The 16,018-nt window shown below is 44.5% G+C and overlaps 2 protein-coding genes across 5 annotated transcripts in view; both read right to left on the minus strand.

Annotated features, from left to right (window-relative positions):
• Positions 1–2,998: 2,998 nt before the first annotated feature.
• On the minus strand, positions 2,999–9,131 carry LOC133658941 (RING finger protein nhl-1). Of its 2 annotated transcripts, none has more exons than XM_062061487.1 (3): positions 9,008–9,131; positions 4,463–6,216; positions 2,999–4,198 (listed from the first exon to the last, which is right to left on the minus strand). In XM_062061487.1, exons 2-3 carry the CDS (start codon positions 6,194–6,196, stop codon positions 3,449–3,451), a joined length of 2,484 nt encoding a protein of 827 aa, XP_061917471.1. In that variant the 5' UTR covers positions 6,197–6,216; positions 9,008–9,131; the 3' UTR covers positions 2,999–3,448. The 2 variants fall into 2 exon arrangements, with proteins under 2 accessions (XP_061917471.1, XP_061917472.1); XM_062061488.1 differs by lacking the exon at positions 9,008–9,131 and adding an exon at positions 8,848–8,981.
• An 86-nt stretch (positions 9,132–9,217) lies between these two features.
• The window catches only part of fhip1b (FHF complex subunit HOOK interacting protein 1B), a 716,414-nt gene continuing 709,613 nt past the window's right edge, over positions 9,218–16,018 (minus strand). For all 3 annotated transcript variants that reach the window (XM_062061486.1, XM_062061485.1, XM_062061484.1), the window contains 8 exons: positions 15,517–15,762; positions 15,285–15,452; positions 12,879–12,958; positions 12,627–12,796; positions 11,349–12,557; positions 11,109–11,287; positions 10,891–11,053; positions 9,218–10,822 (listed from right to left, as the gene is read on the minus strand). In XM_062061486.1, coding sequence (XP_061917470.1) covers positions 10,518–10,822; positions 10,891–11,053; positions 11,109–11,287; positions 11,349–12,557; positions 12,627–12,796; positions 12,879–12,958; positions 15,285–15,452; positions 15,517–15,762 — 2,520 coding nt within the window. In that variant the 3' untranslated portion in view covers positions 9,218–10,517. The remainder of the gene's footprint in view (positions 10,823–10,890; positions 11,054–11,108; positions 11,288–11,348; positions 12,558–12,626; positions 12,797–12,878; positions 12,959–15,284; positions 15,453–15,516; positions 15,763–16,018) is intronic.

The following is a 16,018-nucleotide window of genomic DNA, read 5'->3' on the forward strand; positions in this document are numbered from 1 at the left end:
CTGTATTTTAATGTTGTCATTATGGTGGTACTTAATGAATACTTAGGTCTACTACACTACTGCATATTAATGTTGTCATTATGATGGTACTTAATGAATACTTAGGTCTACTACGCTACTGTATTTTAATGTTGTCACTATGGTGGTACTTAATGAATACTTAGGTCTACTACACTATTGTATTTTAATGTTGTCACTATGGTGGTACTTAATGAATACTTAGGTCTACTACACTATTGTATTTTAATGTTGTCACTATGGTGGTACTTAATGAATACTTGGGTCTACTACGCTACTGTATTTTAATGTCATTATGGTGGTACTTAGACAGCCAAGTGTTTCCTGAGGTAATACTTGGTAAAAATAATAATAATAATAATAATAATAAATGAAAGAAAAAGTTTGAGAACCACTGTGCTAAGCTGTCTGAATATATTTCATTAATTTTTATTTTATCTTTTATTTTTACAATACGGGGCCAATAAAAAATTAAAATATTTGTGTGGACGTGGTTCAATAATTCAAGCTGCTGCTTCACGTTGGTTTGCTTCCCTCCTCCACTGTCAAACAGCGCCCACATCAGGCAGGAATGTTGTCATAGCAACAACTCAATAGCGTTGACATTTGAAGCGCCGTGTCACAAATGATAGAAGAAAGAAGATCATGTAAAAAGAGACTTAAAGGGAGTAAAGACATACGGGACAAACAGTCATTATGTAAAGCTAAGAAATATGGAGGGTGCCCAATTCAAATGAAGAAATATGCCTATATGATGGAAAGGAATATGTAAGGATTTAAAAAGATGCAAAAGTTTAAAACAAGAAGGGGGACAAGGAAACATCTGGTGAGGAAACATGAAACGCGCAGGAGAACAATGAGGAAACAGGATCGTTAACAGGAAACAGGAAGAGTACATGCGGGTCACTTAGCAACCAGAACTCCGCAAGATCACTTTCATCAGGCACAATTGGAACCGGACGTTTGTTTTTAAAGCGGAATGAAACTGCCAGATGTGAACTTGGACCGATTCTGAGCTGGAACCAGTTGTGGGACCCAAACTACGAGTGCATATCCAGACATTTAAACCTGAACACATTTTGAGCCAGGCCCTTTTTTTAAGACCCCAAATACATGTGAGCATCTGGACCACATGTGGCCCTGAGATTTATTTCTACAAACTAAATCACATAGGGAAATCTAAACCACATTTCACGCAGAAACAGACTAAAATCTAAGAATCAAAACTACATGTGAACACGGAAATCATGTCTGAAGAACAAATTTTAAGAAGCAAACTACTTGGGGTGTCTCGAGACAATCTTTGCACTACAGACACGACACCGAATTGACGCCTTGAATATTGGTATTGATCTGATACGATATCAGCATGAATCATACATACTTTATTACTATTTCCTTAATTAGTTTGTCGTGTGAATTGACTCAAAAAGAGAACAAAGTTATATATGAAAAACATCGATTTATTAATAACCATCTGGGATAGACTTATGCTGTCTTTAGGTTGACGTAAAGTGTTTTTGGCGACACCTAAAGGCCACAAAAATGTATTTAATGAAGCTCATAATACAGAAAGTTGAATGGTGTGGACACGTTTCTTACTAGATACCTTCTAATAAGCTTCGGCCTTGAAGGCTTTGTATGTGCAAGTAATATGCATCTATAATTATATATATATAATTATATAATGTTTATATTGACAAATGTGCTGTTTTACACTGCAATATTCCTCAATTAAGGACACTATTACGCATGTCTAGCTTGTGTGCTATTGTGTGCTTAGCTGTCGTGTAGCCGCTGGCTATTAGAAGCTAGCAGCTACATGACAGGTATAAGTTAAAAGTTAAAGTTAAAGTACCAATGATTGTCACACACACACACTAGGTGTGGCGAAATTATTCTCTGCATTTGACCCATCACCCTTGATCACCCCCTGGGAGGTGAGGGGAGCAGTAGGGAGCAGTGAGCAGCAGCGGTGGCCACGCCCGGGAATCATTTTTGGTGATTCAACCCCCAATTCCAACCCTTGATGCTGAGTGTCAAGCAGGGAGGTAATGGGTCCCATTTTTATAGTCTTTGGTATGACTCGGCCGGGGTTTGAACTCACGACCTCCCGATCTCAGGGCGGACACTCTAACCACAAGGCCACTGAGAAGGTGGCCTTGTGTACCATAGCGTACTATGTTTACCTTTTGCAAATGACGACTAAAATACATTTAATTTATACTTACTGGAGGACATCCATCCATCTTCTTCCGCTTATCCGAGGTGGGGTCGCGGGGGCAGCAGCCTAAGCAGAGAAGCCCAAACTTCCCTCTCCCCAACCACCTTGTCCAGCTGCTCCCGGGGGATTCCGAGGCGTTCCCAGGCCAGCCGGGAGACATAGTCCACCCAACGTGTCCTGTGTCTTCCCCAGTCGGAGCTGCTCTAAACACCTCCCCAGGGAGCCTGAACCACCTCATCTGTCTCCTCTCCATGTGGAGGAGCAGCAGCTTTACTTTGAGCTCCTCCCGAACGACATATCTTCTCACCTTATCTCTAAGGGAAAGCCCCGCCACCCAGCGGAGGAAACTCACTTGTACCCGTGATCTTGTCCTTTCGGTCATAACCCAAAGATCATGACCATAGGTGAGGATGGGAACGACCAGTAAATTGAGAGCTTTGCCTTCCGGCTCAGCTCCTTCTTCACCACAACGGATCGATACAGGGTCCGCATCACTACAGACGCCGCACCAATCCGCCTGTCGATCTCACGATCCACTCTTCCCTCACTCGTGAACTTATTGGAGGAAATTGAGAAGTTAACTGGCTGTCAGCTTTGCACAAGTCAACACGACTGCTTGTATCGGAGCACTGATTGTGGAGATTTTAGATATAATCCCATTTTTCCGCCGATCTCAGACTGATATCAGACATGAATATTGGATCAGGGCAGTGCAACGCGCTACATCTGAGCCAGAACCTTTACAAAGAACCAAACCACATCTGAACAATTTCAAATTTTTGTTTAGAAAAAGTCAATCTAACCCACAGCTGATCCTGATCTTAAAGAAAAATGTTGCTAATTTCTTGAATTTTAATAAAGTTTTAATCAAAGACACAGCAGGAACATTAATACATGAAAAACTGAATAGGGTTAAAAAATGTAGTTAAATACTTTTTAAAAATTTGCGATTAAGTTATTAATGAATAATCTGATTATAATCCGATTCCTGTACCACAGAGGTGTCCAAACTACTTTTTTGCTGGTCCTCGGCATAAATAATAAAAATCTAATTGGATTATTAATCAGATATAACTTTAAAGGGACTCAAAAACACCCAGGTCTAAACTCAAAAATATGAAATTGGACTTAAGTCAGTAAGAAAAAAGCAGTTTTGACTGAATGTAAACGAATGAATCACACGTATATTTAATGATTAAAAATATGTCAGTGTTTAGTGTTGGTTTGCCATGTAGTGTAGATCTTCACGCAGTGGTTCATACTGTCACACACAGCGAGCTGGCCCTCTGGCAGCAGGGTTATGCCACGTGGACTACTCAAACCCTTGGTCACTAACGGCCACCCCATTCCGTGTGTTGGGTACACCAGGACCCTGTGGGTCTCACCCCAGTCGGCCACCAGTACGTTGCCCTCTGAGTCGATAGAAACTCCCCAGGGGCAAAGCAGGACGGGCCCCATGGCCGAACACACCCCCAGAACCCGTACTGTGCTCCAGCCTGGCTCCAGGACTTTGATGCAGGGCACACAACCTGTTTCTGTGCCTCGCTCAGACACGGCCATCATCCCGGAGCTGACGCAAGCTGCCACCAAGTAAGGCCGATTAAACCCGGTCACAACGGTGCGCTCCAAGCGAGAACCGGTCTTATGGTCTAGTTTTAAGGCGATGAGGGTACCTTTACGGATATCCGCTATCAAGAACTCATCCAGCCGTGTCACCGTCACACCCCTGGGAGCCTCCAGATCATCCTTTGCAGTGCCTAATCCTGAACCTCCAAAGGTCTGAAGGAGCCGACCATGTCGGTTGAACACCAGCAGCGCACGCTGTGCCGCACAGCTCAGCGCAATCAGGCCCTTGGAGTTGACTGCTACATCAAAGAAGTTCCTGCATCGCCTGGCCAGGCCCTCAGAATTCGGGGAGGTAATTTGCTGGAGAATGTTGCCCTGATGGTCTGTTACCTGGGCCAAGAGTTGAAAATGAGTTTTAGCAAATGCAACTTATTTGGCTACATCAGAAATGCAGGGAAACCTCTAAAGTGCAACACTGAGAATTGACCTAACATGTTCCTCTCATGCGTGACCTTACAGGAAACGTGAGCATTCTGCGCGAGAGCTCAATGGAGTGAGCATCAAAGGATTAAGTCACCAACAGATTGTCTTGATTTCAAATCAGAGGTGTTGGACTTTAGAGGTTCCAGTGCCTGGTTGCCACATCCAACAAACCTGAACACGAGCATTCCCACAGTCGACGATGAAAAGCTGCCCATGTGGTGTGCAGTAGATACCACTTGGCAAGGTGAGGTCCGCCCGACCGGACCCTTGCTTCCCAAACTGGTGGATTGTAATTCCTTCCCTTGAATTGAAACCGGACTTCTCTCCTTCCTCCTTCACTCCCACCAGAGCCAGACCCCTGCCTCGCTGGGGCTCATGCGAGGAAACATCTAAGACAGACTTGGACAGAGACCTGGCTACTAACAGCTGAGTTGAGTTGCTAGTTGGGACCTGATATGACAGCGCCTGTCCTCTGTCAAACATACTGAGATCCCCGCTAAGAGGCGGCGAAGATGAACTGAAGTCCTTGTGATTGACTGTCCACGCCTGCACATGTTCAGTCTTCCCAGTGCTGATCAGGGGGCGTGTCCTGTGAGTCAAGTCCACCGCAGACTTGGACAGGCGGTCGTTGTAGATCAAAGAGCTTCTGTTCACACGGCAGTCACGAGAAGGGCTGACCACAAAGGTGTAGCTGGAGTCCAGGCTGTCGGCTGGCGAAGGGGCTCTGCCGGAATCGCAGAGTGTCCCGAGGGAGTGCTCGTCTGAGGACTGGCTGAGGCCTGAGTGAGGGCGTCCTTTGGGGGCGAGGTCCTGGCAACTGTGGCTGACTGAAGGCTCCTTCTGGCCACTCCTGGGACATGACAGAGATCTCTTTGCAGCCTTTGAAAGTCCACTGCCTTGAGCATCATTTTCTTTGGCTGCACCCTGGTTATCTAAACTCACAGAGTGACTCCCATCTGGTGAGGACACAGGCGGTGTCCTTCTATCCTTGGGAGTAAGGAGTTCTCTATTGCTGCCTATTGACCACTCATATTCTCGGTTATCAGGCCTGAGGACACTTGGGACATCTATCCCACATGATTCAGTTTCCATCTTCAGATCTGTGGGGGATTTCAATCTACACAACGGTTCTGACTTTAGAGGCCATTTATGGGTCTTTGGCAAGGAGGTAATTGACTCCTCTTCGGTTTCTGTGTCACGCCAGGAAGACAGGCACATTTTTTTCACCACCCTGCCTGTTGCGGAGGTCCAGCCCTGTTCCTTCAAGCATCTGTCTTCTCTGAGAAATTGCTGACTGCTCTCTGCAGATCGCATCTCCTGAGAATGGAGAGCACACGGCTTTCCGTGCAGACCGCAACCTCCGGCATGCAGAAAAATACTCTGGTCCTGCACTCGGATGTCGCCAAATGTGACAGCATTTGGTTGGGAGCTGGGCTTGAAGGACACTTTCTTTAGAGAAACAGAGACTTCCCAGGGTTGGAGAAACTCTTCAACTTCGTTCGGCAAGGGATTTTGGTTTGGAGACCCTTCCTGAATTCGCTGCTGAAGGAGGACCAGTTTTTTAAGCCTTTGGTCCAGCAGGGACTGACTGACTCTGGCGGCTGCTATGTTCTCCCTCAAGACCTGCTCCAGGTGCTGCTGGGTGTCACGATGGTCCTGCTCCACACGCTCCAGGAGGCGGCGCTCCTCTCTGCGTGCTCCCAGGATGGCCCGCTCTACCCCCCGCTTCACAGAGTCCGTCTCTGTGGCGTGGCGCTCCCGCAGGCAACGCAGCTCCACCTCGGCTTGGGCGAGGTCGCACTGCGCCTGTGTCGTCAAGGTTGTCGGGGGTTGGGGCTGATGGGCGAGGCTTTGGGCTGCATCAGGGGAGGCGGGGTTGCGAGGCAAAGGACTTCCTGGGATCATGACGGATGATCAAAGACTTTCTGGGAACAACAAAGATGGTGGAGGGAAGATGAATGCACACAAATGACGACACAAGATGACTTTCTGTGCTCGTTCTTGGACTCTAAAATTTGAATACTAGAATGTATAGAGATAAATGTCTTTATCTTTATGCAACCAAGCAAAAAAAGATTTACAGACAAAAAAATGTATTTCAATTTAAAAAAAAAAAATTCTAATAAAAAAAGTTTTGAGCTGCAAATAATTTTTTAAATATACAAATATTTTTCTTGGTTGCAAATGTTTTTGTGTTTGTTTACAAATCTTGTGAGCGGGCCTCTTCTGAACGATATGTTAAAGCCTTTTGATTGGTCAATGTCGGAGGACCACATGAGCGTGACTGACCAATAAAAAGGCTTCTACACTTTGTTCAGAGGAGGCCCCGCCCACAAAATTGAAGTTGGCTCGTAAACAAGAAAGTATTTAAACCTAAATTTTAAAAAAAATCTACCAAAAACCTTTTTTTGATGTAAAAATATTTAATCTCATTTCTAATAATTTTTTGTTGCAAATATATTTTTATATTTATATTATTTTGCAAACCAAAAACATTTTTGTTAACCACTAACCACTTTTTTTGTTTGTTTAAACATTCTTTTTTCATTTCAAATCCATTTTTTTGCTGCAAATATATTTTTTCTAATACATTATTTTTGGTTGCAAATGTTTTTTTGTTTGCAATTTCATTTTTTTTTTGCTTGGTTGCACAAAATGTCATTTGGGGGCGATTCCATTGAAACAAGAAAAAGAAAATATGCTTTGTGGACATTGGTTCAGCATTTATTGTGCAATTTTTTTAAGCGCTTTGCAGAGGTAATGCTACACTTGTCATGTTTATTATGTCATTATACAAATGTGTGATTCCATTATTTATTTACCTACCTGCATGTTAGCGGCCTGGTTGCTAAGCTACCAAGCGGCTGTGGAAAAGTGATACTGTTGTACAGTTTCAAGTTTTCTGCAGTCAAGTCATTTGCATTTCAAAGAGTCGTGGGCAGAGCGTGGGCAGCAAAAATCGACTTTTAAGTTTATTGACGCAAATAAAAGCCCACATTTATTCCAACACGCTGTGCAAACTATTGCATCGGTAATGAAGCCAAACAGGCTAAATAAATAAGTAAAGGCGGAAAACAAATATTTGCCCCGCTGAGTTGACCTCAGCGACGTATAATGAAAGCTTGGCTTTTATTTCACATTAGAAAAGTTATTCAACAATATTTACTTGATTCTACTGACATTAAGAAAGTAGACATATACTAATTAGACACAATGATGCAGATAGAAGCAAAAATAACAAAACATTAAATGAACAGGGTGTCTGGGCACTGGCAAAAACTATACAATTAAATATGTAAAAAAAAAAAAAAAAGGATGATTTTATTAGGTATTTAATATAGCCAAAAAAAAGTTTTACTTTATAATGTATTGTATGATATTTTATTCATTGAATTTATTCTTTTTTTAAATGATTAAAATAAAAAATAAAAATGTATTTTGTATTTAATAGTAAACTATTTGTTACCCACACATATATACAGTATGTACACATACTATGGATGTAATGATTTGAAAATGTATATCAGGGTTATTATTATCACGTATTGTTGAATGTGCTTAACAAGTATTTATATACACACGGAAATCTTTTTACCAAAAATATATATTTTTTTTAATTGAATGAATAAGCACACACACACACCTTTCCTTGGTAGAATAAACATTAAATATTGTTCTATTTGACTTTTTAAATATGTTAATCTTCTCCAGTTTTAATTCATAAAAGTTTTAGAGTGTTAAATACTGAAGGCAAAACGGGTGTTTGTAATGGGGAAAGACTTTAATGTGTTTTGTATTCATGTTAGCATTTAAGCTAGCAAGCGATTAGCGTGCTTGCTGCTTCTCCAGGGAAATGAGCCGCTTGAAAAATACTAACCTATTTATAATTTACCGTCTGGAACGGACTTATGCTGTCTTTAATTTGAAGTAGAGTGGTAATTGTTTTTATTTTTGCGACACATGGTAACCACATAATCCATTAAGTATAGCTCACGATGCAGTAAATTGAATGATGCGGACACTGTTATTACTGATACTGGATACTTCCGTCTATGCTTTTGCCTCTGAGAATTTGTATGTGGAAGTAAAACACAACTATAATTTTTTTTTGTGCTGTTAATTAAGGACACTTTGCATGTCTAGCTCGTGTGCTAAGCTGTTGTGTAGCTACTCGTTCCTAGTAGTCCATAGCCTACCATGTTTACCTTTGGTGAATGACTTGACTAAAATACAAGAAAGAAAACAACCTTGAATGCTTATTGGAAGACATTTTCTTGTATCAGAGCGCCGATGATGAAGATTTTAGATACATTCCGATTTTTTGGCTGATATTGGATTGATCGATAAGCACGCTAGCTACTTCTCTAGGAAATGAGCAGTATGATCATGGTGAGTTTTTCAAAGTGAGGTAATCAATCATGGTTTTACGATAATTAAGATACGAAACAGTAAAACATCGGGAATTTTAAACGCGATTTACCATTTACCGGTTATCATTACATCCCCAATACATACACATTATATTTAAACAACCAAATAATATGTAAATACATTACATGTGATCCCAGTTAGCCAGTCTTCGTTTGTATCGCTTGAAGTGGAATAACGGAAGGCTGGAAGACGTTAAAATGTTCCCTCCCTCGTCACGTTTTAAGAAAACAGTAGAAAAGCACCATCTACCAAGTCTAGAAGCAGGACTTGAAAAGTGCATCTTACCTCGGTCAACTCCTCTTTGCGCCACCTGCCATCGCCTGTTGCTAGGAGACCGGTAAGCTGACTCCAGTACTTTCCTCCGTGTTCTTCTCACTGGGTTTACAACCCAAGCAATCTTAAAGGAAAAAAGTCAAGTTGAATTTTGTGCTTGGAAGAAGCGAGTGACAAGTTTCATATGACGGTCGCACACAAGAGACACCAGAACAAACGCTGTATTGCTGACAATGACTTTATAAATTAATAAAAACATTCCCTTTAGTGTTCTTGTGACAGCTCCCCGCCCCCAACACACACACACACACACTGTGATAATATATAAAAATATTGGTAACATTCTTTCAGCATGATTCATGTCCTGATGCTGGCCCCTACAACATATTTTGTTTGTACACCATTTACATTTTACATCATGTTGGTGTGTTTGGCCTCCAACAGGGGACGATGCCGGCAGGTTTTGCATAGTTCCAATTTCACAAAACCTCACACACACGCACAAAAAAAAACCTCAAACATGGCATAAAAGCAATTTTTAAAAAATGGTTTTCAAAAAACTGCCCTGCAAATAACATTTATACTTGGCAAATAAGTAGTTTGTCAATATTGTGTCAAAGAGTCCAGATTTTTCCACCATAAAAAAAATAATGGGGGGCAATTTTAATATTGGTGACAATTGACGTGTTATTGTGTGCCCTTTTTCCAAGTTGTTTGTTGGAATGTACCGCAGACCAATAAACAAAAAAACTTTACAGTAATGTCGCCCTCGAGGGGCCGCTAGGAGAACTACAATTATCTTTTCGGCAGCTGCTTGTTGTGAAATCCTCTTTTTGCCTTTGACATTTTCAACTGAATACATGTGACATGTACTGGCAGGCCTCTTTTTAGCAAGAAAAATCATCAGTTGAAAGTAACAAACGGTTCACCTCCAGGAAGACATCATTTTGGGAAGTTCAAATGCCCGTAACAAACATTACGTTCTTAGAAATAAAAGTCTTAAAAGCTCTTTTTTTTCCCTTTGAAAATAAAATCTGAACCAGCCGTGCCAACTTTTTGTCTAAGCTAGAGGATCATCATCATGAAGATGTTGCAAGCAGTTCGCACTTAAGGCTAGAGCGAGGAAGCGGTGGCACCGGACAAACAAGCCAAAACACGACGAATTCTAACCGGTTCTAAGTGGCAATGTAGAGTGTTGTAAACTGGACATATTTGTTACAATCCTGAATAAAAAGACGCACATATGAGGTGCTCGGCGTTCAATGGTCAATCGCGCAGCTTTTCAAAGTAAAAAAAAGCGTGTATGGAACACGGAGGATCTTTAAAAGAGGCGTTAAAAGACATTTCCACAGTAATTGACTGAAGACCTTGATAAGCACTAACCGAGTGCGCTCTTATTTTGTAGGCGGACAACGCTGAAAGGTTGGGCCTGTAGTGTAAATAATATAATACAAGTCTTTTGGTGTGTAGTTCATGTCCCCAATCCAGTGGCCATTGTTTAACGATGGCGAGCGGACGGCGCCTACTCCTCCGTGCCGCCAAAGGGGAGAGCCACGGCGTGCTCCTGAGCGAGGGCAGCCAGCTCCTTGAGGAACTCGCAGAAAATGACAGCGCAGTAGACGGCGTTCTTCACGCGCAGTGCCTCGGCTTGCTTCTCCAGATTGGAGGCGGGGCCGCTTCCCCCGCCGCCGCGGAACAGAGCGCTGTGTAGCGTTTGGCCGCCGACGCGCACGTGCGCCAGCGCCATCTGGGCGGCGTTTCGAGTCCGGGTGGGGCTGTTGGTGTGGCGAAGGATCAGGTCGCTGAGAGACGACTTGCGGCTCTTGACTAGAACGAGAGAATGAGACAGGAAGTGAGCGTCACAGACCTTTTCAAACCCCGCCTCCCACGCTCACCTAGTGAGTCAGAGCGCCGCAGGGGAGGGACGGCGCCAGGCGGCTCGGCCCAGTCTACTTTCCCGCGGGCCACCAGGTACAGTTGGGCTTTCCTCAGCATGGAGGGGAAGTCCTCATGGGAGGCTGCGAAGGCCTCGATGCGATTCTTCACAGAACCCAAAACCTGTTGAGAGGCGAGAGTGTGAGGGCGGTGCTTGAATATCGGGGGCGGGCCATACCTGGATGAGAGACTTGACGCTGGGCTGGAAGACCATGTTGGTGTTGAGCAGGAAGGAGCGCAGGAGCGGCTGAGGGTAGCAGGCCAGCTGGGCCACCATGCCGGTCAGCAGGATGTTGACATACAGAGAGTTCTGAAGCATGTTCTCCAGCTTGCTGAGCAGAACCACCACGAACGGACCTGCAGAGACACCACAGACCTTGGCATGTTCTGTAAAACAGGTCAGTCGTGAGGTTCTTACCCGTGTACGGCTGACTTGAGGGTGCATTGAGCGGTCTAGCGGGACTGCAGACGGCAGTTCCAGCAGATTCCCTCTTGTCTTCCGGTCGATGCTCCTGCTCCTGCCGCTCCTCACTTGGGGACTTGGCGTTGGACTCCACCTGCAGGCAGGCTGCGGCACTGCGCGCAGTCACACGGTCCTCCAGCTCTCTCAGCTCTTCCGTGAACGCCTCGATGTTGATGCCTTCACCGTTAGAGTCCTCGGGGACGTGCGTCTCATCCGGAGATTGCTCCAGAAGTTCCTCAATGAGACTCTGCACTGAGCGCCCGCTATCGCACGAGGGTGCCCAGTTCAGGTCTGAGGCGTCGTCGGTTTCCGACGGAGGCGCGGGAGAAGCAGATTTGGCGTCAGTGGTGTCGATCTTGTTAAATAAGGACTGCTGGCCTTGGGAGGAGCACGTGACCACAGAACCATTTTGATTGGCGTTCTCGTCCAAAAACTGCTGGTCGCCCAAGTCTCGCTTTACCTTCTTTACCTCGTGACCCGAGCACCCCTCCCCCGTCCCGTTATAAATTGCGGCAGGATTGTGAGGCGCTGGCGTGGCGGCAGGGACCGGAGACGAGGAGGACACGAGAGGGGGCACGGGTTTCGGGAGGACCTCTTCTCGCTGCAGACTGCGCTTCTTGGAGCGCGGCGTGAGGCTGATGCAGTTGTTTTGGCCGATAGTCACGTCCCACTCGCCGCTGTCTCGGTCAGAGCTGCTCCACTCGGAGCGGGCCGCAGCCACGATGGCTGCCCTCTGCTGGCCCAGTGATGCGCTGCTGCCTCCTCCAGGCTGGAAGGAGAAGTGCTCGGGGAACATGGCCATGGAGGGGTTGGAGGTGGGCGGGGGTGGGGGCGGCGGCGCCGTGCTTGGGGAGGGGTTTTCACCGTCGTAGGGCGCCGACCAACCCCGGCAAGCCCAGGAGCAAAGCTCGATGCCTTGCCGGGCGTCTTTCAGGTAGTCCAGGTACCCCGAATCCCACTCCAGACTGTCAAGCTGCTGGGGGTGCATGGGGCTATCGGGGCTGTATGAAATGGGGGTGCCAGGCTGTGGAGGCTCCGTGTTGGGAGGGGTAGGGGCACCTCCTGACCCGCCTCCACTACTCTGCTGGCGAATAAAGAAAGCCAAACGAGATGGTGTGGCGGGCCTGTGCGGGGCCGGGGACTCCGCCCCCGCGTTGTTGAGCACTGCGTACACAAAGAACCTACTTGAAGTCAAAGTCACATGACACTGGGTGTTGATGAGGTCTCACTGACCTTTGCCCCTGACTGCAGTCTCCTCGTCCCGCTCTGCTGATGTCGCCACAATCAGACGGCAGCACTCAGGGATCAGAGACAGGAACTTGTCCGCGCACTTTCCGTACATGTCTGCCTCTCTGATGGCGCGCCGCTGACTCAGCATGACGTGGCTGCAGGGGAGCAGGTACCTGGTGGGGGCCCGACAGTCACGATTGGTACTGCAGTTCGATGGGCGGGCACGACGCCGGTTGCTATGCAACGCTGACATACCTGAGTACGAGCTGCAGCATGATGTCCTCACAGTTGAAGGACAGAAGAGTCCTGAAGAGGCTCAGGGACACCATGCAGAGCTACGACATAAAAGTGTTCAGGTGAGACAGAACGTAAGATAACATAACCGGGCTGTTTTTGTCCCGATTCCCCCTGATAGCACACAAATCTTGTGTCGTATACATTGTCTTATAAGATTGTCTTGCGGTCTGAGGTGTGTTAAGAATGAATTTGTTCCGATAACTGGCCCCAACACTTTGTGAATTGTGACGTTGTAGCCAATCAGGAAGCTTAAAAACAAACAAACATTGGGACTACTTTATTTAGAACGTCCTCACCTTGAGCAGTAGATTATAAAGTCTGTGTTTGTGTTGTCTCCGTTATTTCTTCTTTATTTATTTTCTTTAGATTGAAATTTAAAAATAGTGCCAAGATAACCATCACTCTTGCCTCTTTAAGATCCTTTTTTATAATGCCTGTTTTTTCCGCTTGTTGCTACAGTGGTTTGTTGTTACGCTTCTTCCTCTTCCATGTTGTTTGATCACTAGCGCTGGGTGATACTGTCAATATTAGCATCGATCAGATACCAAGTAGGTAGTATCGCTGAAACAGATGCCGATACGTTTTGACTTGAAACGTCCTCGACATTGAGTAATTTTGAGAATTTGCCTCTAGTTAGTTGAATATGAGAACACAGGAAAAAAATGTTTCGGAACTAAATACAACAATTAAAAACAATGTAATAGTATATAAATAATCCCTTTTTAAATATGCTACATACCATTGTTTGAGGAAAAAAAGTCCGAATTAGGGATGTAACGATAAATGGTATTAATGATAACCGCAGTAAAACTCATTTTTTAAACTAAAATGGTGGAAAAACCGTGATCGACAATTGCACTTTGAGAATATCTTGTCTTTCCCCATTAACCCAGCAGGTACAAGACATTGAATCAACGTTGAGAACTTGTTGAATCAGGCCTTGTGACGTTGAGCAACTCAAACATAACGTTGAAACAACATACTTTTTGACAACGTTTAATCAATGTTGGGTTCTGACTTTGATTTCACCATTGAAATGTGGTCATTTCCCAACCAATATTCCACAAGTCAAATACAACGTTGAAACAACATGCTTTTTAACAACGTTTAATCAATGTCAGGTTGTGACGTTGATTTGACCATTGCATTTTGGTCATTTCCCAGCCAACAAGGTGGATCCAACGTTAGACATGAACGTTGTCTCAATTTACAAATACAACTATTTTGCAACGTTGTTTGGAAGTCAGTTTTAGAGGACATGTACGTATAATGAACATTGTACCAATGCCATGTGCCTGCTGGGAAGTGAAGTTATTTAATATACCCCAATCTAAACGTATTTAAACATATTGCTGACTGAGCAACTGCGATATTCAGTTGTGCACATTGAACCTACCAGCTGTGCTCTCTTAGAACTGAGTCATCGTTCTATGCGCTTGAGGAATTCGAGGTGTTTTTACGGTGCGTTCAAGCACCGCTGAACAGAACAGGACACCAGAAATAATCCATCCATCCATTTTCTACCGCTTGTACCTTTCGGGGTCGTGGGGGGTGCTGCAGCCTATCTCAGCTGCATTTGGGCGGAAGGCGGGGTACACCCTGGACAAGTCGCCACCTCGTCACAGGGCCAACACAGATAGACAGACAACATTCACACTCACATTCACACACTCGGGCCAATTTTAGTGTTGCCAATTAACCTATCCCCAGAAATAATAAATAATATTAATAGATGTTATTTGTTACGCACTTTTCATTTAAATAGATTTAAAGTGTTACAGTACAAATCAATATTGAAAACAATAAAAGCTTAGCCATTCAAGCAGATAAAACACAAAGACTAAATCACTATCAGCAAAGCATAAGATAAGAAACACAAAACATGCTAAATATATTTTTTTCAAGTGTGTCTATTCTTATTATTTAAAAAATACAACTTGGTCAAAAGATTTCAGTGTGTGTATAATTTATTTTTTTTTAGCACATTCTACAATACTACGATAATGATAACATGATCGTTTTGGTCTAACCGTGATTGAACATATCCGTAACGTTACATCCCTAGTAACAACAATGTAGGAAACATATTGATTTTAAAATGTAAACAAAACCACCAAAATAACTAAAATTACATGCAGATGTGTGAAAAAAACACTTAGCACTGACAAACTAAAAAAGATGCTGCAGTCGCATAAATACTGTGAGGGAAATTGAGTCATTTGCTCCACAACAAAAGTATTGATCCCACATTGCTAGTATCGATCCGATACTAATACCCACCTTGCTATCGAGACTATCTATATTTAGATCAACACGCCCACCCTTTTAGATCACACTTACACATACATACACACAGATACAGACCCTGGAGTTGCTGCTGATGCGCGTGAGCAGTGTGTCCAAGATGGAGTCGTTGTCAAGACGATGCAGCAGGATGAATCGCAGGAAGGTTTTGAGGAGGGCCGTCTCGCTCACACTGCGCAGGAAAAGGTCCAGGTAGGCGGTGCTGGCTATCATCTCGTCCACTGATGACTACAACGCACACACACATTTTGATCACCACCACAAAACAAATATGAGCCTTTGTTGCACGCACCTTGTGCAAAGCGGGGCCCATGACAGGAACCAGGAAGCCATTGTGAAGGTAGTCCAGGAGCTGGGAGCGCACCATGTGATGAGCGACCTGCACCACGGCGTTGCAGAACTCCAGAGAGTTCATGAAGAGAACGAGGGAGGACACGGCCATCCAGTCCTCACGCCGCAGGGCGTGCCAGTCGTCCCCTCGCACCTCGATCTTTCGGGGTAGAGACGAGTAGAGCGCGCTCAAGCCGGTCGCCAGCACCTGAGGAAGGCCAGAGTGACAGGATTCAAAAGTGACCCCCAGTGGACAGGCTGTGTACTGCACATGTGTACATTTGATAGAAATTCCTGGTTTTCCAAAGCCCTATTTTTACCTCTCAAAGGAAGGTTTTCACAGTCCACATTTTTCAACCGTTTTTGACCATTCCATCTTCAAAACATTCCCCTTAGTTGGGACAAAAAAAGTTACCTTTTTTTTTTTTTTTTTAAATTCACGGTTTTCCTGAAATTACAGGAAT

Source organism: Entelurus aequoreus, linkage group LG10 (genome assembly GCF_033978785.1).
Source record: "Entelurus aequoreus isolate RoL-2023_Sb linkage group LG10, RoL_Eaeq_v1.1, whole genome shotgun sequence".
In the NCBI taxonomy this organism is placed as follows: Eukaryota; Metazoa; Chordata; class Actinopteri; order Syngnathiformes; family Syngnathidae; genus Entelurus; species Entelurus aequoreus.